Source organism: Rana temporaria, chromosome 12 (genome assembly GCF_905171775.1).
Source record: "Rana temporaria chromosome 12, aRanTem1.1, whole genome shotgun sequence".
Lineage (NCBI taxonomy): Eukaryota > Metazoa > Chordata > Amphibia > Anura > Ranidae > Rana > Rana temporaria.
This window is the reverse complement of record NC_053500.1, coordinates 64,479,564-64,503,567: the sequence shown is the minus strand read 5'-3', so window position 1 is coordinate 64,503,567 and position 24,004 is coordinate 64,479,564. Positions and strand designations below refer to the sequence as shown.

General features: G+C 43.9%; 1 protein-coding gene across 1 annotated transcript; it reads left to right on the top strand.

The window, feature by feature from the left end:
- The first annotated feature begins 3,108 nt into the window (after positions 1–3,108).
- Positions 3,109–22,721, top strand: LOC120918403 (tripartite motif-containing protein 16-like). The gene is made up of 5 exons (XM_040329948.1): positions 3,109–3,467; positions 11,346–11,552; positions 17,908–18,022; positions 21,774–21,872; positions 21,974–22,721. The coding sequence occupies exons 1-5, from the start codon at positions 3,189–3,191 to the stop codon at positions 22,558–22,560; spliced, it is 1,287 nt and encodes a 428-aa protein (XP_040185882.1). The 5' UTR covers positions 3,109–3,188; the 3' UTR covers positions 22,561–22,721.
- The last annotated feature ends 1,283 nt before the right edge of the window (positions 22,722–24,004 follow it).

Below are 24,004 nucleotides of genomic sequence, written 5' to 3'. Positions count from 1 at the left end.
GCTTTCATGGGATAGTGTAATCGCTAACCTAAATTCCTTGCTCTGGGACATTTTCGAGAAAGCCAGGTCGGCTGGGATTTTCTACAAGGGGACATAGAGCTGCTGCAAATGATTGGACTTTGCCATTTGCAAGAAAAAAAATGGATATTGAGCTCCCATCAGCAATTGGGATATTGTATAATCCTGTAAGGACTGATACTATTCTGGAGGAAGTACAGTCTAAGATCCATTTTTTCCTGCAAACAGTGTATGGAGAGGTTTGTCCTATTAGTTTCATAGTAGACAAGGTTGAATAAAGACAATAGTCAATCCAGTTCAACCTGTGTAGGTGCACGTGTGTCAGTGTCTACATTTCCATATCTGACCTGTATGTCATGTTCCTTAACTTCTTAAGCCCCGGACCAATATGCTGCCTAAAGACCCAAGGGGTTTTTACAGTTCGGGACTGCGTCGCTTCAACAGACAATTGCGCGGTCGTGCGATGTGGCTCCCAAACAAAATTGGCGTCCTTTTTTCCCCACAAATAGAGCTTTCTTTTGGTGGTATTTGATCACCTCTGCGGTTTTTATTTTTTTGCGCTATAAACAAAAATAGAGCGACAATTTTGAAAAAAATGCAATATTTTTTACTTTTTGCTATAATAAATATCCCCCAAAAACATATATAAAAAAAATGTTTTCCTCAGTTTAGGCCGATACGTATTCTTCTACCTATTTTTGGTAAAAAAAATCGCAATAATCGTTTATCGGTTGGTTTGCGCAAAATTTATAGCGTTTACAAAATAGGGGATAGTTTTATTGCATTTTATTTTTTTTACTACTAATGGCGGCGATCAGCGTTTTTTTTTCGTGACTGCGACATTATGGCGGACTCTTCGGACAATTTTGACACATTTTTGGGACCATTGTAATTTTCACAGCAAAAAATGCATTTAAATTGCATTCTTTATTGTGAAAATGGCAGTTGCAGTTTGGGAGTTAAACACAAGGGGCGCTGTAACATTTAGTGTTCACTTAATGTGTGTTTACTACTGTAGGGGGGTGTGGCTGTAGAACTGACATCATCGATCGAGTCTCCCCTATAAAGGGATCACTCGATCGATGCGCCGCCACAGTGAAGCACGGGGAAGCCGTGTTACACACGGCTCTCCCCGTTCTTCAGCTCCGGGGAGCGATCGCGACGGAGCGGCTAAAAACAAATAGCCGCGCCGTCGTCCCGGATTGCTCCCCGAGGCTTACCGACCGCCGCATTTAGCGGGGGGGAACCCCCACCCACGTCAAGCAGAGCATGTACAGGTACGTTGATGTGCCTGTCCGTGCCATTCTGCTGACGTATATCTACATGAGGAGGTCGGCAAGTGGTTAAGATGCACATCTAAGAGTCTCTTAAAACTATAAATACTCCCCATAGCCCAGGGCTCAAGTCCTGCGGGAACGCGTGGGAACGGAGTCCCTGCACTTTTTTCACAGCAGGAACTCAGTTCCCTTTGCAGGACTAGAGCAGCCGAGCCGCCCGAGCCAATCCTTCACTACGCGGTGATGCCCAGCCCGAGTCACTGTCAGGGGAAGGCGAACCTTAGTAATCCTTTATGTTACTGGCCGCTTCCTGTATATGGATTCATCGGGTGGTGTGCGGGTATTCTGTCACTTCCTCGATGCCGCAATGTCTCCTGGGAGCTTTTGTCATTGTTCCCAGGAGACATTGCGGAGGTCTGCGTGAGTTATCGCGGGATTTAGAAAGAACTTACTTAAAGTTCTTTCTAAATCCCGCGATAACTTGCGGCAGACCTCCACAATGTCTCCTGGGAACGACAGAAGCTCCCAGGAGACATTGCGGCATTGAGGAAGTGACGGAATACCCTCATACTACCTGATGAATCCATATACAGGAAGCGGCCAGTAACATAAAGGATTACTAAGGTACAGTGATCGAAAAAAAAACCAAAAACATTCGGTTTAGTAAGTATGCATATGAGCGTAATCATTTTTTTTTTTTTTTGGTGGGGGAGTGGATCTTGGGTGGGTGTTCCCACACTTTTTTTCCCAGGACTTGACCCCTGCCGCAGCCACCACCAATTGTGGAAGAGAGTTCCACATTCCTATTGCCCTGATAGTCACAAACCCCCTTTGCAGTTTAAGGTTAAACCGCTTTTCTTCCAATCTCAATGTGTGGCCCCATGTCCTTTTACACTCCTTGTGACTTGAATAGTTTTTTTCCTATGCTGGGATCACCATGGGGATATTTGTAAATCACTATCATGTCCCCTCTCAGGCGTCTTTTCTCTAGCGAGAATAAATTTAGTGTCTTCTGCAGTCTTTCCTCGTAATTGAGGTCCTTCAGTCCCCTTATTAGTCTTGTTGCCCTTCTTTGGACTCTCTCCAGCTCCAGCACATCCCTTCTGAGGACTGGTGATCAGAAACTGGGCAGAATACTCCAGATGTGTTCTAACCAGAGTTTTATAAAGTGGCAGGATTATTGTTTTATCTGTGGAGTATGTCCCCTTTTTTTATGCATTGCTAAAATTCTGCCGGCTTAGGAAGCTGCAGCTTGACATTGCATGCTATTGCTCAGTCTGTCATCTCCTAGGACCCACAGATCTTTCTCCATCCTTGATTCCCAGGATAGAGATTGCTCAAAGTCATTGAATTCAGTTTTGGGCATCTCATAACCCCTCATCCCTATCTAAGTTGTTCTTCCCCTCAAAAACAACAAAATAAGGCAAGGACTGGTTTCTTTGTCTTGATGCAAGTGGGAAAATGCATGTTGACTGACTGTGCAGAATTAGGAACCCAACATCCAGTGACCCTCAATTGGGTAGCAATACATAAAAGCCTATAGATTGCCTAGAAGTAGGCAGAGTGGTAAACAAAAGGTTTTGGAGTTTAGCTCAATTCCATGCCCTGGGAAATAATTATGTGCATCACAAGGTTCCCGACTATCTCTCCACAGATGCTAGCTGTGTAGGAGGGAGATGTACAGCAAAGGACATATCCTGCTATTGTTTCACATCTTCCTGGTGGACTCAGTGTTTGTAAAACCAAGTATCCAGAGATGGCGAACGTTCCGTTCCTCTGCTCTGAATATTTGTATTGCCCAGTTGCTTGGACCTTTTCCGAGAACCTGTGACTATTCCTTGTGGGCACACTTTCTGCTTGACATGTATTACCCAGTGCTGGTCTCTGCAGGGAATGCCAGCTTCTTGTCCCCAGTGTCGTTCCTGCTTCCAACAAGAATCCTCACCAAGACTCTGCAAGAACAGTATACTTTCACAGATGGTGGATGATTTCTCCAAGCTCCAGGGAGCCACTGAGAGGATGGCAGTTGGGAACATTCCAGCCAGGAGTGTGGGCATACCACTGAAAATGAATTTACTGCAAGATGTGTCCGAAGAAAATATTGGAAGTGAGGCAAGCATCGGTTTTGCTATACCCAGTAGTGGTGAGGTCCAGGAAAGCAGCAGTACCCAGGTAAGAACGACATATTGTGTGACTTGTCAGCCAAAGCCAAGAAATTTGCTCCAAATGACAATTAAAAAATTGTAATCAGTTATTTGCATCTAGGAATGTCACCACTTCACACTAAGGGCCAGATCCACGAAAGAATTACGCCGGCGTATCTCTTGATACGCCGCGTAATTTCAAATTTTGCGCGTCGTATCTTTGTTTTGTATCTACAAAACAAGATACAACGGCATCTCGGATCGATCCGACAGGCGTACGTCTTAGTACGCCGTCGGATCTTAGGTGCAATTTTTCGGCGGCCTCTAGGTGGCGTTTCCGTCGAATTCCGCGTTGAGTATGCAAATTAGCTTGTTACGGCGATCCACGAACGTACGTCCGGCCGGCGCATTTTTTTCGTTTGCATTCGGCTTTTTCCGGCGTATAGTTACCCCTGCTATTATGAGGCGTACTCAATGTTAAGTATGGCCGTCGTTCCCACCTCCCATTTTGAATTTCTTAAGTTGTTTGCGTAAGTCGTTTGCGAATAGGGATTTGCGTAGAATGACGTCACCGTCTTAGAACATTGGCGTAGGTTTACGTCGGGTCACAACGTATTTACATAAAACACACCCCCATTACATCCATTTGAATCCCGCGCCCTTACGCCGCCAAAGATACACTACGCCGCTGTAACTTACGGCGCAAATTCTTTGAGATTCTAGAAAAAAAAATAAGTTACGGCAGCGTAGTGTATCTTAGATATGCTGCGCCCGGCGGAACGATGCGCGGAGGTACGTGGATCTGCCCCTAACACTTTACTCTGACTTTGCAAATACAAGCAGCACATGTTCCATGCTAGAAACTCAGAAAGTACAGCAACACATAAATATATTTTTCAGGTTAAGGACTTGGCTAATACTCATGCCTCGTACACACGATCGGTTTTGCAGACGGGAAAACTGCCAACTTGTTCTCTTTTTTCCCGCCGCGATTCTTGGCGTTTTTTTTGCACCTATGGGAAACACTGCAGTGGAGCATACACACAGCCAGTTTTTTTTTTACAAAAACAGTAAACATGAATTGAAAATCGTTAGTTTGGTTCACATAAAAATTTTGCAATTTGTCCATTCGGAAATTTCCATTTGGAAAGTCTGAATTGGATGTTGAAATTTGATAAGGAAATTGAATGATTGTTCCTTGTACAGAATTCTTCTTCCAATTTTCTCATAGTATGTACTCCTATTAGCTGCTTAAGGACCACCCCACGTACATATACTGCGAAAGGGCAGCTCTTAAGCGCAAAATCACGTATCTGTACGTGATTCCTGTCTTCGGCTCTGGAGTGCAGCCGCTGGAGACCCGCTCCCACTCTAATGGACACAGAGGGAGCCAATCAGCAGGTCTGACAGACCCAATGTCCGAGAGAGACAGAATGGCGGTCTGGCTATTTAAATAAGGCAGATCGCCATTCTGCTAGTAAGAAAGACAAAGATCTTGGCCGGGAATCAGGAAACACTTACGCTGACGTATCTTGAGATACGCAGCGTAAGTGCACAGATGCGCCGTCGTATCTATGCGCCTGACTCTTAACACAAGATACACTTGAAATGTGGCTTCATCTGACCGATGTAAGTCTCCTACGCCGTCGGAGCCTGGGCGCATATTTACGCTGGCCGCAAGGGGCGCTTCCATTGATTTACGCGTCGAATATGCAAATGACCGAGATACGCCGATTCACGAACGTACTTGCGCCCGTCGCAGTAGTATACACCGTTTACGCAAGGTGTACGTCCGGCGTAAAGTTATTCCACCTATAGGAGGCGCATCCCATGCAAAGGTATGGACGACGGAACAGCCGTCATATTTTACGTTGTTTACGTAGTACTACGTGAATAGGGCTGGGCGTAGGTTACGTTCAGTGATTCCACGTATCTTAGGCGTTCGATCCAACGTGATTCTGAGCATGCACACTGGGAAGTGTCCACGGGGCGCCGCATGCGTTGTTCGTTCGGCCCTTCATTTGCATGGGGTCACGGTTAATTTAAATGTACCACGCCCACTACCTTCCTACTTTGAATTAGGCGGGCTTACGCCGGCCAATTTACGTTAGGCTGGCGCAACGTAGGGAGCGAGTGCTTTGTGAATACTGCTCTTGCCTCTCAGAGATACGTCGGCGTAGCGCCTATGAGATGCGCTATGCCGGCACAAAGATGCGCAGATCTACCTGAATCTGGCCCCTTGTGTTTCTGTTAAGAACATGGATCTCTGTTTTTCTTCAGTTAAACCATCCCCCACACAGCAAGAAAGCACTCTCAGGGAACACAGTTAACCCTTTAATTGCCCCTGATGTTAACCCCTTCTCTGCCAGTGCAGTGACAGTGCATTTTTTATAGCACTGATCACTGTATTGGTGTCACTGGACCCAAAAAGTGTCACTTAGTATCAGTTTTGTCCACTGCAATGTTGCAGTCCCGCTAAATATCGCTGCTATTACTAGTATACAAGAAAATTAAAAGTCCATCAATCTATCCCATAGTTTGTAGCTGCTATATATTCCTCGTCTAGGCAAGAATGAAGTTTATGTGCCACATTGCTTTGGATCATGGCAGAGCCTTGCATCACATCTGCACACACGTGTGGTCTCCTATGCATGTGCAAAGACAGGGCTGTCATGGTTGTCCCCAACTTTCAGTCTGCACATGTGCGGTAAATCCCTCTGCATGTGCACTGAGTCAAAGAGCTCTGCCAAGATCTTAAGACCAGACAGGGCCCTTTAGCACATCTGCACATGTGCCAGAATATGTTGGCACCAGGGGGGAAAAGCAGAGGCAAAAAAAAGGGTACTAAAATTTCTCTATAAATTGCGTGTAAGGCCTCGTACACACGACAGAGATTCTCGGCAGAATTCGCCGAGAAACTCGGTCAAAACCCGGATTCTGCCGAGAATCTCTGTCGTCTGTACAGTTTTGGCTCGATGGAGCCGCCGAGGAGCTCGACGAGAAAATAGAGAACATGTTCTCTATTTTCTCGTTGGCCGCGTTGTTCTATAGGAGAAGGCGGCCCGCCGAGCTCCTCGGCGGCTTCATCCCAAAACGAGACGAGGAACTCGACGTGCCAAGCACGTCAAGTTCCTCTGTCGTGTGTACGGGGCCTGAGTGTTTGTCATTCCTCGTAGCCCTGTTGCAAATAGGCCAAGGTCTATGCTGGCTGTGCTGAAACCCAGCCCCGCTGATTTTAATAGATTTTTAAAGTATCTGCAGTTAGATTACAACAAATGCATAGAATCACATGCACTGAAACTATATCATGGGCTATGCCTCTTGCAATAATACACTGTAACAAAGTCAGAAGTGGTAGCTGAAGAAAGACCCTAGAATCAATGGAAATACATCACACAAAGGGCAAATTTAAAATGATCTAGAGATTACATGCAACTTGTTCATTCTGAGACTGTGTCTCATTTAGAATGCTTTAAGCAAAAAACAGTATATGTTGTGTAGAAAAGATTTTCCTCTTTTATATTTACTTTTTACCCATGGCATTACATGAATGCTCGTGGTCTAAAAAAAAAAAAAACGTAAAAAAAACGAAATTCCTTCCAGATTGTAATCCTTTATACTCCACTATATTTTGTATAACAGAGGAAGACTGTGTCCTCAGTGGGCCATTCTTTTTTCTTTTCCTTGTTTATTGTAGTTTAAATCTAGCACTTTAAAAATAGCTAAAGAAAAACACGCTGTTAGGAAGTATTGTGACAAAACAGCATGTGTTGACAAAGCAGTAAATAATGAATGCATGCCAATATAAACAGCAGTAGGACCCGGGGGATTAGGGCATATCGGTGTTGCTCTATGGAGGCCTCAGAATCTACAAGATGTTTTTATAAATCCAGTAAAAATCTTTTAATAGGAACCTTTTAGTAACGTTACAAGTCTCCATATTGTATTTCCTGACATGTCACACTATAATTCAAAAAAGCAAGTAGTGAAAACTACGAATTATATCATTACAAAAAAAGTAAAAAAAAATAAAATAAAAGGAATAATAAACCAACATAGAAAAATCATAAAATTCAGTCCCAAAGTAATCAGTCCAATGTGAAAGTAAATGTCCAAATAATTGATCTACACTCAAAACAGACAACACTGTGTACACTAGTGCTCAGAAGGGTGCCATCCCCACATATACACATGCCTCTTACCAGAAGGGTATGATCTCAGATTATAGAAATCTAATTCGCTCCAAGAAAGCTCCAACCATCAGAGATATTCCACTCCTTGGCCTCTTTTATTCCGCGTACACACGAACGTATTTTCCGTTGGAAAAAAATCGGATGGTCTTTCCGACGGAATTCCGCTCAAGCTTGGCTTGCATTCACACGGTCACACCAAATTCCGACCGTCAAGAACGCGGTGACGTACAACACTACGACAAGCCGAGAAAAATGAAGCTTCCGAGAATGCGTCGAATTGTTTCCGAGCATGCATGTTTTTTTCCCCATCGGAACTCCATACAGACAAACAGATTTTCCGATACAATTTTTTTCCGGCAGAAAACTAAAGATCATGGGCCAGATTCACAAAAGAGATACGACGGAGTATCTCAGATACTCTGTCGTATCTCTCAGAGTATCTATGCGACTGATTCATAGAATCAGTTACGCATAGATAGCCCTAAGATCTGACAGGTTTAATTGTTTTACACTGTCGGATCTTAAGATGCAATACCGCGGCCGCCGCTGGGGGGAGTTTGCGTCGTAAACCAGCGTCGGGTATGCAAATTAGCAGTTACAGCGATCCACAAAGGTTTTTCCCGTCGTTACGTCGGCGCAAGTCTTAGATTCCCGTCGCAAAGATAGAGCTGCTATTAACATGGTGTAAAATTACTCCACCATGTTAAAGTATGCCCGTCTTTCCCGCGTCGCTTTTGAATTTTTTTGTTTTCCCGGCGTAAGTACGTTACACACGTCGCAATTCTCAATACGTCGTCGCGTCGTAATTTCGCGCAAAGCACGTCGGGAAATTCGCGAACGGAGCATGCGCAATACGTCCGGCGCGGGAGCGCTCCTAATTTAAATGGTACCCGCCCCATTCGATTTGGACCGCCTTGCGCCGGACGTGTTTACGATACACCGCCGCAAGTTTCCAGGTAAGTGCTTTGTGGATCGGGCACTAACACTGAAAACTTGCGGCGGTGTAACGTAAATGGCTTACGTTACACGGGCGCAATTGTACCTGAATCTGGCCCATGTTCTCTATCTAAGTCCGTCGGATTTTCCGACGGAAAAAGTCTGATGGGGTATACACACGGTCGGAATATCCGATGAAAAGCTCCCATTGGACTTTTTCCATCGGAAAGTCAGACCGTTGGTACAGGGCATAAGAGTAGGCTGGATTTATACGAGACATGCTACTATTAAATCTCCTATGGGTTCATAGACATAAATGTAAGAAGAGACTTCAAGCACTTGGGTGTTTATGCATTTCATTGGCCAGAATATACATTTTTTCTGGCCATTGAAATAAATTAAGTGCTTGACGCTCCTAGAACTTAAAGTGATTGTAAAGCCTTGTTTTTTTTTGCACAGAGCAGCCAGAATCCTCCTTTTCTCGGGTTCAACTTCTGTGATCCTAGCTCCCCCCTCCTGTTCTGTGCCCCCACAGCAAGCAGCTTGTTATAGGGGCACCCAAGCTGAGTCACAGCTGCCTGTGTCCATTCAGACATGGAGCCCTGACCCGACCCCACCCCCTCTCTTCTCTGATTGGCTAGCTGACTTTGATTGACAGCAGCGGGAGCCAGTGGCGCCTCTGCTGTGTCTCAGCCAATCAGGAAGGAGTTATTTGGATGGCAGAGATTTTCGCGGACATCGCTGGACAGAGAGGGACCTCAGGTAAGTGTTAGGGGGGCTACTGCACACAGAATGCTTTTTATCTTAATGCATAGAATGCATTAAAGGGATTGTAAAGGTTCAGGGTTTTAATTTTTTTAAAAACAAACATGTTATACTTAACTCCGCTGTGTAGTTGGTTTTGCACAGAAAGGCCCCAATCCTCCTCTTATGGGGTCCCTCAGCGGCGCTCCTGGATCCTCCTCTTCTAGAGTGCCCCCTCGGAAAAGCTCTCTCCTTTGGGGCACCGTGCGGATGCGCTCCTGTATTCTGCTGCTGCGTCTGTTGACACAGACAGCAGGAGTCGGCTCCGCCCTTGGCGCCTGCATCATTGGATTTGATTGACAGCAGCGGGAGCCTATGGCTCCGCTGCTATCAATCAGGACACGAGACACCGGCCAGAGCTGGTGTGCTCATACCCGTTGTGGGAAACACAGGGCCCAGGTAAGTTTAACGGGGGGCTCGGGGGGTCTTTTGAGTGACAGAAGGTTTTTCACCGAAGGCCCCTTTCACACTGGGGCGTTTTTTCAAGCGTTATTCAAGCGTTATTCGAGTGTTTTTTCGAGCGTTATTCGAGCAAAGCCTCATCTGCAATCCCAATGTGCTGGTAAAGCACCGCTAAGACCCTAACGTTTTAGGGCGTTTTTGCAGTGCCTCAGTGTGAAAGGGTAAGGCGTTTTTACAGCGCTTTCAAATCATTTAAATGGAGAGGGGCGTTTTTGGAGTGTTTTTTTTTATCGCCCAAAAGCTGCTCCAAAGATGCTGCTTGCAGGACTTTTCTCAATGCCCCACCAGTGCAACACCTCAGTGTGAAAGGGTAAGGCGTTTTTACAGCGCTTTCAATTCATTTCAATGGAGAGGGGCGTTTTTGGAGCGTTTTTTTCAGCGCCCAAAAGCTGCTCCAAAGATGCTGCTTGCAGGACTCATTGTGAAAGGGTCCATTGAGATGCATGGAGAGCGTTTTATGAGCGTTTTAATAGCGCTATTTTTAATGCTAATGCTTAATGCTATTTTTACATGCCACATTTGGCATGTCATTTTTTTGGGGGGGAATGGGGGCTTCAGTAGGAGTTGGACTTCCTGTCCAAATTCCTCCTTCCGCCTAGGGACCGCTTAGGCGATACGTCATATCGCCTACGGCGGCCCCTCCTGTAGGCGATCACCTGGGACACATGACAGGTCCCAGGCGATCGCCTGTCCACTCAGGGAGCGATGCGCCGTTCGTGCATGCGCAGTGAGTGCCCTGCCGTGAAGCCGAAAGCTGTCACGGCCGGGTGCCCACAGTTACAATGGAGGTGCTGGCGGAGAATGGGGGGGTGAGGAGCGAAGCTCCGGGCGGCGCGGCGCTGGACCGTGGAACAGGTAAGTGTATGTTTATTAAAAGCCAGCAGCTACACTTTTTGTAGCTGCTGACTTTTAATAAACATAAAAAACGTCTGGAACTCCCCTTTAAGCTGTAAAATCTTTTTGTCTGACTATGTGCTGTTGTATTATTTTAAAGTCTATTATTAGTGTTGTGACTACTTGGTAATCCTGCCAACTCAAGAGTCCCCAATGCAGTGGGTCAATACTATTGCAAGTGCTCCGCAGTCTTCTGAATTGCCACTCTGTATGCAGATGTTCCAAGTGTAATAATAAAGAGCTGTGAACAGTCACAATGGTCATGCAGGCTGGATAAAAAGGGGAGCAAAAAAGAGGTACTCCACTTCCTGCCAGGGGGGGTTGTTTGGAGGTGGGGGTGCGGCTGGCACCATGTTACATGTTACGTCATATATATGTTTGGAGCACCTACAGTCCACAGCTCAGTAGGGTAGCAACTATGCCGATAGCTCTCAAGATACCTGTCCTCAATTTAAACATACTTTATATTAATATCAAGGACAGTAGGGAGATCGCATCAAATGGGGCTCCATGCTCTGTAGTTATGCCCCTGGCCATATATGTTTATGTTACCTATACATGTATTTTATATACATGCTTTCCTTAGTCACATACTCATAACTGCCATTTTCTTACAGATTTCGGGTGCCAGAAAGATAGTGGGTCAGGGACTGGCTGACATAGTAAGGGTCCTTCAGGCCTCAGGCCTGCGGTTGCTGAAGATGATGGATCAGGCTGAGTGCCAGATACTGAAGAACACCGAAAGCCGTGAACTGGAAGGACTCTACATATCAGTGCCACAGTCTGCCCAAGTTGTTCCAGATCAGCTGCAGGATCAACTACAGGTGATTACTATTCATGATCTTGCATCATTTTCAGAAAATGTCTCTTTGCTGCTCTACATGTACTTCCCAGATATCACTGATTATACTGTATCTTAGTGCACTTTCATCTTAATGCTGATGTGCTTATTGCCTGCATATTGCCATGTCTGTCCATTTGTTGCCTAATTTGACACAGCTGCCCGTTTGATGACTGTATATTGTACAGACTGCTCGTTTAATGCCTGCATATTATACAGACTGCCTGTTTAATGCCTGCATATTATACAGACGGCCCGTTTGATGCCTGCATATTGTCAGGTTGCCTGTTTGTTGCCAATGTGTTAAGTTGGTTGCCCATTTCTTGTCCATGTATTGTATCAATTGACTGTTTGAGTATCATATATGATGGTCTATTTATAGCCCATGTAGTCAGGACTGTCATTTGTTTACCCAGATATTATGAAGTTACTCCTATTTAAAGGCTTATTAATATTATTTAATCCTTCAAGCTTGTCACCATCATGCCACCCTGCTATTACCCCCATATTTTTCAGTAGTGCTCTATATACAGCACTTCAATATTACATTTTAGGGGGTGGTATAATTATAAATAGAATATTCTGATAATGAAAAATCTCACTGTTTTGTCTCAGGTGTCAAATATACTAGGTACCCCACCAGGGCTGGACTGGGACAAAAATTTGGCCCTGGACTTCATCTAGATCAGCCCACTTTAATTCAATAATTCCACCAAAAGGCCCCTACATCCATTATTGTATAACATGAGAGGGTGAGAGAGAGGGGAATGAGAGAGAGAGGGAGGGTTGAGGGAAAGGGGGTGAGAGGGGGTGAGTGTAAATCGCCTGAAAAATGCCTCAGCTGCAGTCCCAGTGTGAAAGCCTGAGTGCTTTCAAACTGGGGCGCTGCCAGGGCGTTAAAAAAAGTCCTCAAAGCAGCATCTTTGGGGCAGTGGAGGAGCTCCTGCAAATTGAAATTAATGGCCACCGCTGCTGAAGCGCCTGCAAAGCACTTCGGCAGCAGCGCTACACGGGCGCATGTAACCTTTAATTCGGCTGCTAGCGGGGGTTAAATGTACCAGCTAGAAGCCGAATAGCACAGCTAAAACGACAGTAAAGTGCTGCTAAAACTAGCAGTGTTTTACCGTCAATGCCCGCCCCAGTGTGAAAGCAGCCTAAGAGTCAGGGAGTGAATAAGGCAGAGGAGGGGGCAGAAAGACAGAGGGGGGAGCTGAGAGACAGAGGAGGGAGCTGAGAGACAGAGGGGGGGGTGCTGAGAGACAAAAGGCGGGGGGTGCTGAGAGACAGAGGGGGATCTGAGAGACAGAGGGGGATCTGAGAGACAGAGGGGGAAGCTGAGAGACAGGGGGAAGCTGAGAGACAGAGGGGGGATCTAAGAGACAGAGGGAGGGAGCTGAGAGACAGAGGGGGGAGCTGAGACACAGAGGGGGGAGCTGAGACACAGAGGAGGGCTGAGAGACAGGGGGAACTGAGAGACAGGGGGAGCTGAGAGACAGGGGGAGCTGAGAGACAGGGGGAGCTGAGAGACAGAGGGGGGGGAGCTGAGAGATAGAGGAGGAAAGCTGAGAGACAGAGGAGGGGGCTGAGAGACGGTGGGGGTTGAGAGACAGAGGAGGGGGTTGAGAGACAGAGGAGGGAGCTGAGAGACAGTAGGGGGCTGAGAGACACAGGAGGGGTCTGAGAGACAGAGGGGGGGCTGTGAGAGACAGAGGGGGGCTGAGAGACAGGGGGAGCTGGGAGACAGGGGGAGCTGAGAGACAGAGGGGGGCTGAGAGACAGAGGGGGGAGCTGAGAGATAGAGGGGGGAGCTGAGAGATAGAGGAGGAGAGCTGAGAGATAGAGGAAGGGGCTGAGATACAGTGGGGACTGAGAGACAGAGGAGGGGTCTGAGAGACAGGGGAGGGGTTTGAGAGACAGAGAGAGGGGGGGCTGAGAAACAGGGGGGCTGAGAGACAGAGGGGGGAGCTGAGAGACTGAGGGGGGAGCTGAGAGACTGAGGGGGGAGCTGAGAGACTGAGGTGGGGGCTGAGAGACAGAGTGGGGAGCTGAGAGATAGGAGGCTGAGAGACATGGGGAGCTGAGAGACAGAGGAGGATAGCTGGGAGACAGAGGAGGGGGTCTGAGAGACAGAGGAGGGGTCTAAGAAACAGAGGAGGGGTCTGAGAGACAGAGTGGAGTCTGAGAGACAGAGGGGGGCTGAGTGACAGATGGGGGAGCTGAGAGACAGAGGGGGGAGCTGAGAGATAGAGGAGGAGAGCTGAGAGATAGAGGAGGGGGCTGAGAGACAGAGGAGGGGGCTGAGAGACAGAGGAGGGGGCTGAGAGACAGAGGATGGGGCTGAGAGATAGGGGGCTGAGAGACATGGGAAACTGAGAGACAGAGGAGGGGGCTGAGAGACAGAGGGGGGTCTGAGAGATAGGGGGCTGAGAGACAGGGGGAGCTGAGAGACAGTGGATGAGAGCTGAGAGACAGAGGAGGGGTCTGAGAGACAGAGGAGGGGTCTGAGAAACAGAGGAGGGGTCTGAGAAACAGAGGAGGGGTTTGAGAGACAGAGTGGGGTCTGAGAGACAGAGGGGGGAGCTGAGAGACAGAGGGGGGAGCTGAGAGATAGAGGAGGAGGGGGCTGAGAGACAGAGGAGGGGGCTGAAAGACATTGGAGGGGGCTGAGAGACAGAGGGGGGCTGAGAGACAGAGAAGGGGTCTGAGAGACAGAGAAGGGGTCTGAGAGACAGAGGGGGGAGCTGAGAGACAGAGGGGGGAGCTGAGAGACAGAGGGGGGAGCTGAGAGATAGAGGAGAGCTGAGAGATAGACAGTGGGGGCTGAGAGACAGAGGAGGGGTCTGAGAGACAGAAAGAGGGGGGCTGAGAAACAGGGGGCTGAGAGACAGAGGGGGGAGCTGAGAGACAGGGGGAGAGCTGAGAGACAGGGGGAGCTGAGAGACAGAGGGGGGTCTGAGAGATAGGGGGCTGAGAGACAGGGGGAGCTGAGAAACATAGGAGGAGAGCTGAGAGGCAGAGGAGGGGTCTGAGAAACAGAGGAGGGGTCTGAGAGACAGAGTGGGGTCTGAGAGACAAAGGGTGGTCTGAGCGATAGAGGGGAGCTGAGAGACAGAGGAGGGGCTAAAAAAGGGGGGGACTGAGAGACTGAGGGGTTGACTGAGAGACAGAGGGGGAACTGAGAGACAGAAGGGGGAGGTGAGAGACAGAGAAGGGGCTGAGAGACAGGGGACTGAGAGACAGGGGAGCTGAGAGACAGAGGGGGGCTGAGACACAGAGGGCGGGAGCTGAGAGACAGAGGGGGGAGCTGAGAGATAGAGGAGGAGAACTTAGAGATAGACTAGGGGGCTCAGAGACAGTGGGGGCTGAGAGACAGGGGAGGGGTCTGAGAGACAGAGAAGGGGCTGAGAGACAGAGGAGGGGTCTGAGAGACAGAGGGGGGTCTGAGAGACAGAGGGGGGGTCTGAGAGACAGAGGGGGGGTCTGAGAGACAGAAGGGGTCTGAGAGATAGAGAGGGGGCTGAGAGACAGAGGAGGGGGCTAAAAGAGGGGGGGGGGCTGATAGACAGAGGGGGGACTGAGGGACAGAGGGGGGTCTGAGAGACAGAGGGGGGTCTGAGAGACAGAGGGGGTCTCCGTTTAAAATGTTTTAAAAAAATATGTTTTTTTTTTAAAAGGGCCACTGTGCAATCAGCCCACTGGGAAACTCCCGGTAGTCCTGATGGCCAGTCCATCCCTGTACCCCACCAGCTCTTTTTTAAGCAATCTACTGAGTTGGCTACAACCAGCCCTATGAAGACTTTCTACCTTGGACTACCATTCTTGTCCTCATTCCCTACTGGTGCAACTAGTGCCACCTAATTATTTGTGATTATTATTACAGGTACTTATACAGCGCCATCAATTTATGCAGCCCTTTACATATATATTAAAACAGTATTACCTATAAATACATATATGATGAAGGTAAAAAGTAGCGCCACGTTTTACCTTTATCATATATGTATTTATAGGTAATATTGTTTTAATCTTTGCCTCTTTTTATAGTGGCTGCTGGGCAATATTGCTTATTATCTTTAAGTTGATCTGTGGTGCGGTGTTCTGATCTTTGTTGGGGGCGCATTTTTAAGATTGGTCTAGTGTTGTTTGCTTTACAAACATACTGTATATATTGTACATTCACATCAGTCCCTGCACTCAAGGAGCTTACAATCTAAGGTTTCTAACTTACATTCATACATACAAGGGCCCACTCAGACAGGACCCATCCAATTATCTTTCCAGCATGTCTTTGAAGCAAAGAGAGCATGCAAACTCCAGGGATTTTTGTTGGGATTCAAATTAACAACCCTGGTGCTGCTAGGTGGAAGTGCTAACCACTACACCGCTGTACTGCCCATGGCGTTATTGTGGAAGTAAACTCTTTTTGTGAATGATGCTGAAGGGTATGCTTTTTATGACAGAAAATACTTATTTTTGAGCCATGCATGTTGCAGCTTAGTGTGCAGTCTCAGTACATTTCTTTGCCGAGACTAAGTAATTTCCTTGCCCGTGCATGGAAGTTACATCATCCCGGCCCAGCCAGTCTTCAAACCCACAAGAAGACCAGATGAAGATGGAAGTCCCAGCAATGGAGAGAAGCCATACAGGTAAGTATGCCATAACGTATGAACTATTAACTATTAAAAACAACAAACCTCCGCACTTGTGTTAATGTGCATTAAGACTGGGTTCACGCTGCTGTGCGGAGCTGCTCACAGCCGGGGTCTGGTCGTCCCTGTTCACCGTTTCAGGGACGAATCAGGCCCAAATGTTTGGCTGAATTCAGACCTGAAATGGACCAGAAGACACACAGGACTTCTGTGCAATTCGCTCTGTGGCCGCCCTGGAGCTGTGTGAACCAGTTAAATTGAGAGACTGTGAAACCCACATCCAATTTGCACTAGTGGGAACCCAGCCTAAAGCCCATCTCTAGGCACAAAAAAAAAGCCCCCCCTAACCCCCCTGCAAGGGTTAATTTCTAGTTAACTCTAGGAGTGGAATATAGTATTATACTTAACTTATCCCCCACTCCAGGAAGTCCCTCTTATCTGTACGAGCGGTCCCCCACAATCTCCTCTCTAGGGTGTTCTGTCCAACGGTTGCATACTTACCATCTCATACAATGCAGGTCTAAAAGTTCTGCATTGTACACGATGATGCCGAGGGCGTTCCAACAGCCCAGAGCATCAGGGAGAAGAATCAAGTAATATGATAAATAATACAACCACTTCCTCTACCCCACAAAATGAACAAGCATTTAGCCCTTGCCGTGCAAGAAGCCCTACTACAAAGGTTTTTTTCCATCTTGGAATTGGGCTTTTAAATACATAGGTTTAAATAGGCCCCTAACCTAATTTCCTGTTGGATCGGCCGAAATTGGAGCTGTGGATGACCCTGCTGGCACCACTCAATTAATTTATGTTTGATTACAAAATCGAAGGAGCTGGGTGGAAAACTGTCAGCCAAGCTGTGATTGTATCCAATCAAATACCGTCACTGTTCTGGTATTCAGACAGCCATTGGTACCTGCTGTTTGAATACAATAACGGGCAAGGGAGATTCCTCTATCTTTGATGTTTAGTGTAGATGGGGGAATCAAGTAATTTCTTACTTAGTTATAGCTGGCTAGTTTTAGATGAGGATAGGATTTAATTCTGTGTTTTAACCTCTGAATTGGGATTTTTAAGGCAATTTCAAAAGAAGAAATTTTATATTATTTAAAATAAATATTTATTTTCATATTAAATAAAATTGCATTGATTATAATAAAAAAAACTGTTGACAATGTAACATAGTATACCAAAGTTGTATACATCACTTTACATGATATTGTACAATTATACAAGTTTTCTTTTTTATTATATCAATGCAGTTTTATTCAATATGAAAATAAATATTTATTTTAAATAATATAAAATGTCTTCTTTGAAATTACCTTAAAAATCCCAATTCAGTATTTAAAGGGTAGATGGCAATTACGTATATAGCTCCATGAGTCTTCATTTGTTAGGATTTAATTCAATGGCTTGAATTGCAGAAACATTGTAAATAATCTACATATGTTTTCAAATTGTTTTGCAAACATCATATCTAAGACCATTTGTTCAAGGATGTCCTGTTTGAGTGACACATGTGACCTTTATCTGTGTAATTTTTCAGCCAGATTAATTTTCCAGCAACTGAGGAAGTAGGGTGGGGTGTGTCTAGTGATTGAGGTGGCATAATGCTTGTTCCAGTAAAGGGGAATGAGAAATGCCATAGTACCTAACACATTTTAAGTCTCTGATTTTGCATTTTAGGAGGAGCCGCTTGAACAGGATACACAGTGGAATGGACTTTATGCAGCTGTTACTAATTTTAAAGAGTGTTTACAGGAGATGTGTGCAGACCACATGGGGAGGTTGGTACAACAAGGTAAGGCATGGCACTTGTGACTATGGACCAGGGGTAGGCAGTATAAAAGTACAGGATCATGGAAAGCAGCTTCTATACTAAGTATAGAGTATAAAGAATATAAAGAGTACAAATTCATTAATTCAGAAATATGCTAATTTTTTAATTGCCACATTTTTCAGAAATCCAAAAATTAGGAAATAATTCAAAATTTTTGAAATTCTGAAACTCGAAAATTCTAAATCTCGGAAAATTTGATAATTCGCAAATTTGGAATTTAGAAAATTGGAAATGAGAAATTTCGGAAATTCAAAAATCGAAAATCTTAAAATTAGAAATGTCAGAAATTCGAAAATCAGAAAATGCAAACATTTTTAATTTTGGAAATTCGCAAATTGGAAATCCGAAAATTCAAGAATTCTAAATTTTGGAAATTCAAAAAATCGTAATTTGAAAACTCTAAATTTCGGAAATTCGAAAATTCTAAACCCGGAAAAGAACGGAAATCCCAAAATAAGAACACAAATCCGAAGATTCAAAAACCTGAAAATCTGAAATAACAGCTAACTAATAATAACTTAACTATTACTAACTAATAACTTATAGGTATTGGAATTTCCTTTAAAATTTGTCTGTTAGTGAATGTAATGAATATGAATTTATCTGAACTTACGAATTATCCATAATAACGAATGCTGCTTCTAAATAAATGAAACGTAATGAATTAATAACAATAATAATAATAATAATATGTTTTTATTATTATTTATTATTATTTAGTTTTGTTCCATTTGTTTCTGATAATTCATAATTTCCGAATTCTCAAATTTTCGAATGTACGAGTTTCGAATTTACGAATATTCAAATTTATGAAAACAAACACATTTTTCGGCAGTGCATATGTCTACAGCACACCAATGTCAACTTATTTTACCTTTATGTGTAAGTGTAGGCTTTTTTGACATTCACTGTTTTCTTTCACCTCCTTTCTTGATTATGGCCATATCACAATTTTTGTCACATAAATGTGAAATATTATATAGAAATATTACATACTCTTGTTGCCAACCAGCAGCTGGAGATTTAGGCTTATTTTCACATTTTACAGGCTCTACCTTCAGCTTAGAAAAGCCTGTTGCCTACAGAACTCAATAGCCCAAGTTTTAGCATCTCCAGCACTTTCAAAACTGTCTGTGAACGTAACAAATACGAATTTATCCAAAAGTTACGAATAATCCGAAATAACAAATTCTGCATCTAAACAAATGGAACGTAATGAATTAATAATAATAAATAATAGTAATAAACCGTTTTTATTATTATTATTATTCATTATTATTATTTTGTTACGTTCCATTCGTTTAGATGCTGCATTCGTTATTTCGGATGATTCATAAATCTGGATAAATTCAAATTCATTACGTTCACTAACAGCCAAATTTGATTGGAAATTCCAATACCTATAATTTAATAGTTGGTAATAGTTATTAGTAGTTAGTTCGTTTTTATTTTAGATTTTTTTGGTTTTCGTTCTTTTGAATTTTCGGATTTTCGTTCTTATTTTCGGATTTTCAAATGTTCTGATTTTTTAATGATTTTTTTTTTCAAATTTTCAGATTTTAGAATTATGGAAAAATTTGTTAAAAGGTTTTTTGTTAATTCAAATATTTCCGAATTAACTAATTTTGTCGAATTTGACGAATTGCACATGTCTAGTTGCTGGCTGCTGGATGGTCTATTGATGCTGGCTGTTGGTTGTCTATTATTGCTGGGGTGGATCTGTTCCACTACAAAATTATACTTGGTTCTGTATTCCCTAAAAGTGGGGTACTGGTAGGTGGGTTGGGGGTAGAACCAAGGGACGGTGCTTGGAGGTGGGTAGGGGGCAGAGACAAGGGGTGACTAAGAAGGGAGGAGTTCCTGCACCCAATCTCTGAGAAAAAAAGCCCTGGTAATGAGTAAGAGTTATAAATCCTCCCATCACTCTTCTGTGCTTTAGAAAAGCCAAGGTGCTCTGCTATTTTTTTAAATTATACAATTGAATTTTTATTTGAAAAGCATTTAACAAAATAAACACAGCACTTTATGTTAAAATACATATAAAATATACATTTAAAAAGCACATTAACTCAATTATAATTAGAATAAAACTTAAAACATTTATAGCTTCCTTTTAACAAAAAGAATAATACAGAAGATAATGGAGAGCTATTTTTATTTACTTAAAATGATTGAGGGGTGCAAGCATCAAAGTTGGACATAAAATATAGAAATTAATTTAGCTTTGTAATCATGAATGCATTTTTTTTATACAAGCAGTGCAAGTACATGAATTTGACCTGGTATCAGCCTCTTGCAGTCTCTGTACAGCAGGGCTGGAGTGTAATGTAAGAAAGAAGTACAAGAAGGCAATCAGTTCAAGCCAAGAAGCATGTTTATTGGAAGATAAATCAGGATGACATCACTGTGCTGTTTCTCATTTCACTGTCCAATCAGAAGCTGGGGGGAGTTAGGCTGCATTCACACTTGAGCATAGCGGGAATACGCATTCCTGCTCATGTTTTTTTTTCATGCGTCACGCCTATGGTAGCCTTGAATGCCCCAAAGTAGTTCCAGAACCTTTTCAGTCATGGAGAGTTGGGCGTTTTTTCAGTGCACGTTTTGGCGCATTTTGTTTTTCTTCAAACGTGCGTCTGCTACCTGTGCTTGTGGTGCCATTAACAATTAATGGCACCACAAGCCCAACCCATGATTGTAGCAGGTTTGCAGTAAATTTCCGAAACAAGTGGCAAAATTAAAATTTATATATGTTTTGTCACGCGTTTAGGAAACGCCCAGGTGTGAAAGCAGCCTCAAGGATGGAAGTGGGTTGAATAATGATGACTCGGAGACATCTAGCGGCAGAAAACATACTGTGGGGATAATGTTTTGATTGGATGCTGAGCTGGAATCTGAATATTGCAGGAAAAGTTGGTTTTGTTATTTTATCTTTAAAAACATTTTTTTCCAATAGTTTTTATTGAAGTTTTATACATGAACAAAAAAGGTACAGTTAAACCAAATTTGTCCTGCAGTAAAACACGGTCATGAGAATCATCTGATTACCAAAGCAAATTATCAGATATAAGTGAACATTATAAACTACACGGAGTACCAAGCATAGGGTGTGTGTTGCCCCCCCCCCCATCTGGGAAAAATCTGTGCCAAGGAGAGGGGAGACAACACAACCCAGCCTAATTATATTGGTTTTCCATTAAGTTTATAGAATATCAGGAAAACGAGGGTACAAACAAAACGGCGGTTGGCAATTAGATATAGAGGAGTTGCATACAAGTAGTGAGGAATGAGTTATTCTCATGTATGTTACTACTGCAAAGGCATGCAAGATTGATGTAAGCGTGTGAAATCGACTTATAACATATAACATAATACAACTAAATGTGGGTGGGATCATAGTCATTGTAGGTATCATAGAGATAGATGCAGATGGACTTAAATGCAAACAATTTATGGGCGTTGATGTTGGTCATACCAGGCATTCCATACCTCCCAGGTTGAACTAACTATGTAATATTTTCCCACTGATAGAGCAAATAAAACTTTGTATGTGGCATGAGAATGCATTAGATTAATTATTTAATTTATAGTTGGTGTATGGAAATCTCTCCAGTGCCTTGTTATTTGTATCTTTTAATGGGCTGTTAATTTTTATCTTAGTTTTGGCTGAAGAATACTTTGCTTGCTTTAGTAAAGCTCATATTTTGTCTTACAGTGTGGTGTACACAATCCAGCTACCCCGTATCACCACCTAAACTGTGGGGATGTCCCTTGCAGCCCCTGATCCCACGGATACGAGCCGAGTTCCTTCAGTGTAAGACAATTTTAATTATTCATTATATCTGACGTGTAAGAATTACCCTTGCTTACCCATGTTTGTCAATTTAACTGACGGTTATCCTTTGTCATGTTTAGATCTCCGAGAAGTCACCTTAGACCCTGAAACTGCCCACCACAACTTGTGTCTTACGCAAGGAAATCACAGAGTTCTGTGCAAACTGCAACCCCAGGCTTACTCAGACCATCCCGGACGCTTTGACCATTACACCCAAGTTCTTGGCAGGGAGTCAATGGGCCATGGGAGACATTATTGGGAGGTCCATCTGTCTGGAAATCGAGTAAGCTTAGGTGTCACCTATCATAATATCTCTCGAAAAGGTCACCAGAGCTACTGCTTGGCTGGTAGAAATTCAAAGTCTTGGTGTCTAGAATGGAGCAGCAGCCGTTGTTATGCATGGCATGATGGTCAGAGAATTTTAGTAGCCACAGGACTACAGGAGAAACTTGGCATCTTTTTGGACTGGGATGAGGGTAGTCTGTCCTTCCATGAGGTATCAGATGATATGCCACTTCTTCACCAGTTCAATACTTCCTTCATCCAACAAGTATATCCTATATTTTATGTCAGCTGGAACTCAATTATGTCTATTGGGGAAGCGATGCCAACTCACCAAAGTGACCACAACAAACGGTTCTATAGGCAGATGTCTGCAGAATTCTGAGCTATCTGCAGTACTAATGGATTACTGTACATAAAAGTACATTCTATTTTTTTGTAAATATGATATTCTAAGGCTGAGCAGCAAAATAATACAGTAAAACCTTGGTTTGAGAGTATCTTGGTTTAAGAGCGTTTTGCAAGACAAGCAATATTTTTAAATACATTTTGACTTTATATACAAGCGATGTCTTGATATACAAGTAGCGTCATGTCACAACTGAGTATAAAAGAGAAGAGAGGCGCCTCTAAGTGTAGCAATACAGTTACATATATTGAAGGTACAACATTTAGAAACTCACATGGTTGATGATTAAAACAGGCACAAGTAAGTATGCCGGCATCTGAGGTAAACATGTCCACATAGACCGTCCTCACCTCCATTGACGTCATCCCTTCCATGCTTCCATGCTGCGCAGTTCAAGCCTCGCTTTCAGATTGCTCTACTGCAGGGTAGACTTCTCGGTCACGATTGCAGATAGCTTAATCCTTAACCATGTGAGTTGCTAAATGTCGCACCTTCATTAAATGTAACCATATTGCTACACTTAGAGGCACCTCTCTTCTCTTTTATACTCTGTAGCTCCTGCTGGATTTTGCTTCTAATCCCTTTGTGGAGGTTTCCATTTGTGGATGGACATTTTATGGTTACACATCACATTGCAATAATCTTTTTATACACACTATAAACTGAAGGATTTATGAATAAATGGATATGAAATGAATCATTTGAGTTTCCATATTTTTTTATGGGGAAATTCACTTTGATATACAAGTGCCTTGGATTACAAGCATACTTCCGGAACGAAATATGCTCGCAATCCAAGGTTTTACTGTACACTGTATTTATTATTTATTACCTATCTCTTCTCCTGTGCATGCTCTTAAAATGACTTTATCCTTTGCCCATGCAGAGCAAAGTAAAATGGTTGCCTTATTTACCCCTCCCCAGAAGCAAATACTCATCCATTCTTGTCTTATTAGATATAGAAAAGTAGGCTGTGTTCATCATTCATCCGAGGAGTTCTAGTATTATGGACAAATGTGGTGGCAGATTTCAATGAGGGCAACCCCCTCAGGTTTCCTGACAAGACAGAAGAAGACTCAAACTTTGTGACTGCTAGGGCACTAAACTGTCTTGGGTTGTCAGTCACTCATTTGCCCAAGATCAGAGGAAATAATTTTCATCTCTCATAAGATCCCGAATAGTACTCATGGAGATGACAGTTATTCCTTCTGACAGAATACACTATAAGCTACATGCAGATGTAAAATAGCATGTCCTGGCCTCATCAAACCATCTAAGAACCTACTAAAAGGATATTTGGACCTTTAGTCATGTTGTGTTTGGACTCGCTATGATCAGGATGATGCACTGGTGTCAGAAATCCAAGTGTTGATCCAGTCATCAGCTGGTCCATATACTCTCTGACCACTTCAGAGACAAG

Coding starts and splice junctions, on each gene's coding strand:
- LOC120918403 (XM_040329948.1), top strand. CDS start 3,189: ATGCCAGCTTCTTGTCCCCAGTGTCGTTCCTGCTTCCAACAAGAATCC. Junction 11,553..17,907: donor AGCTGCAGGATCAACTACAG/GTGATTACTATT, acceptor TTTGCATTTTAG/GAGGAGCCGCTTGAACAGGA. Junction 18,023..21,773: donor GGGGAGGTTGGTACAACAAG/GTAAGGCATGGC, acceptor TTTGTCTTACAG/TGTGGTGTACACAATCCAGC.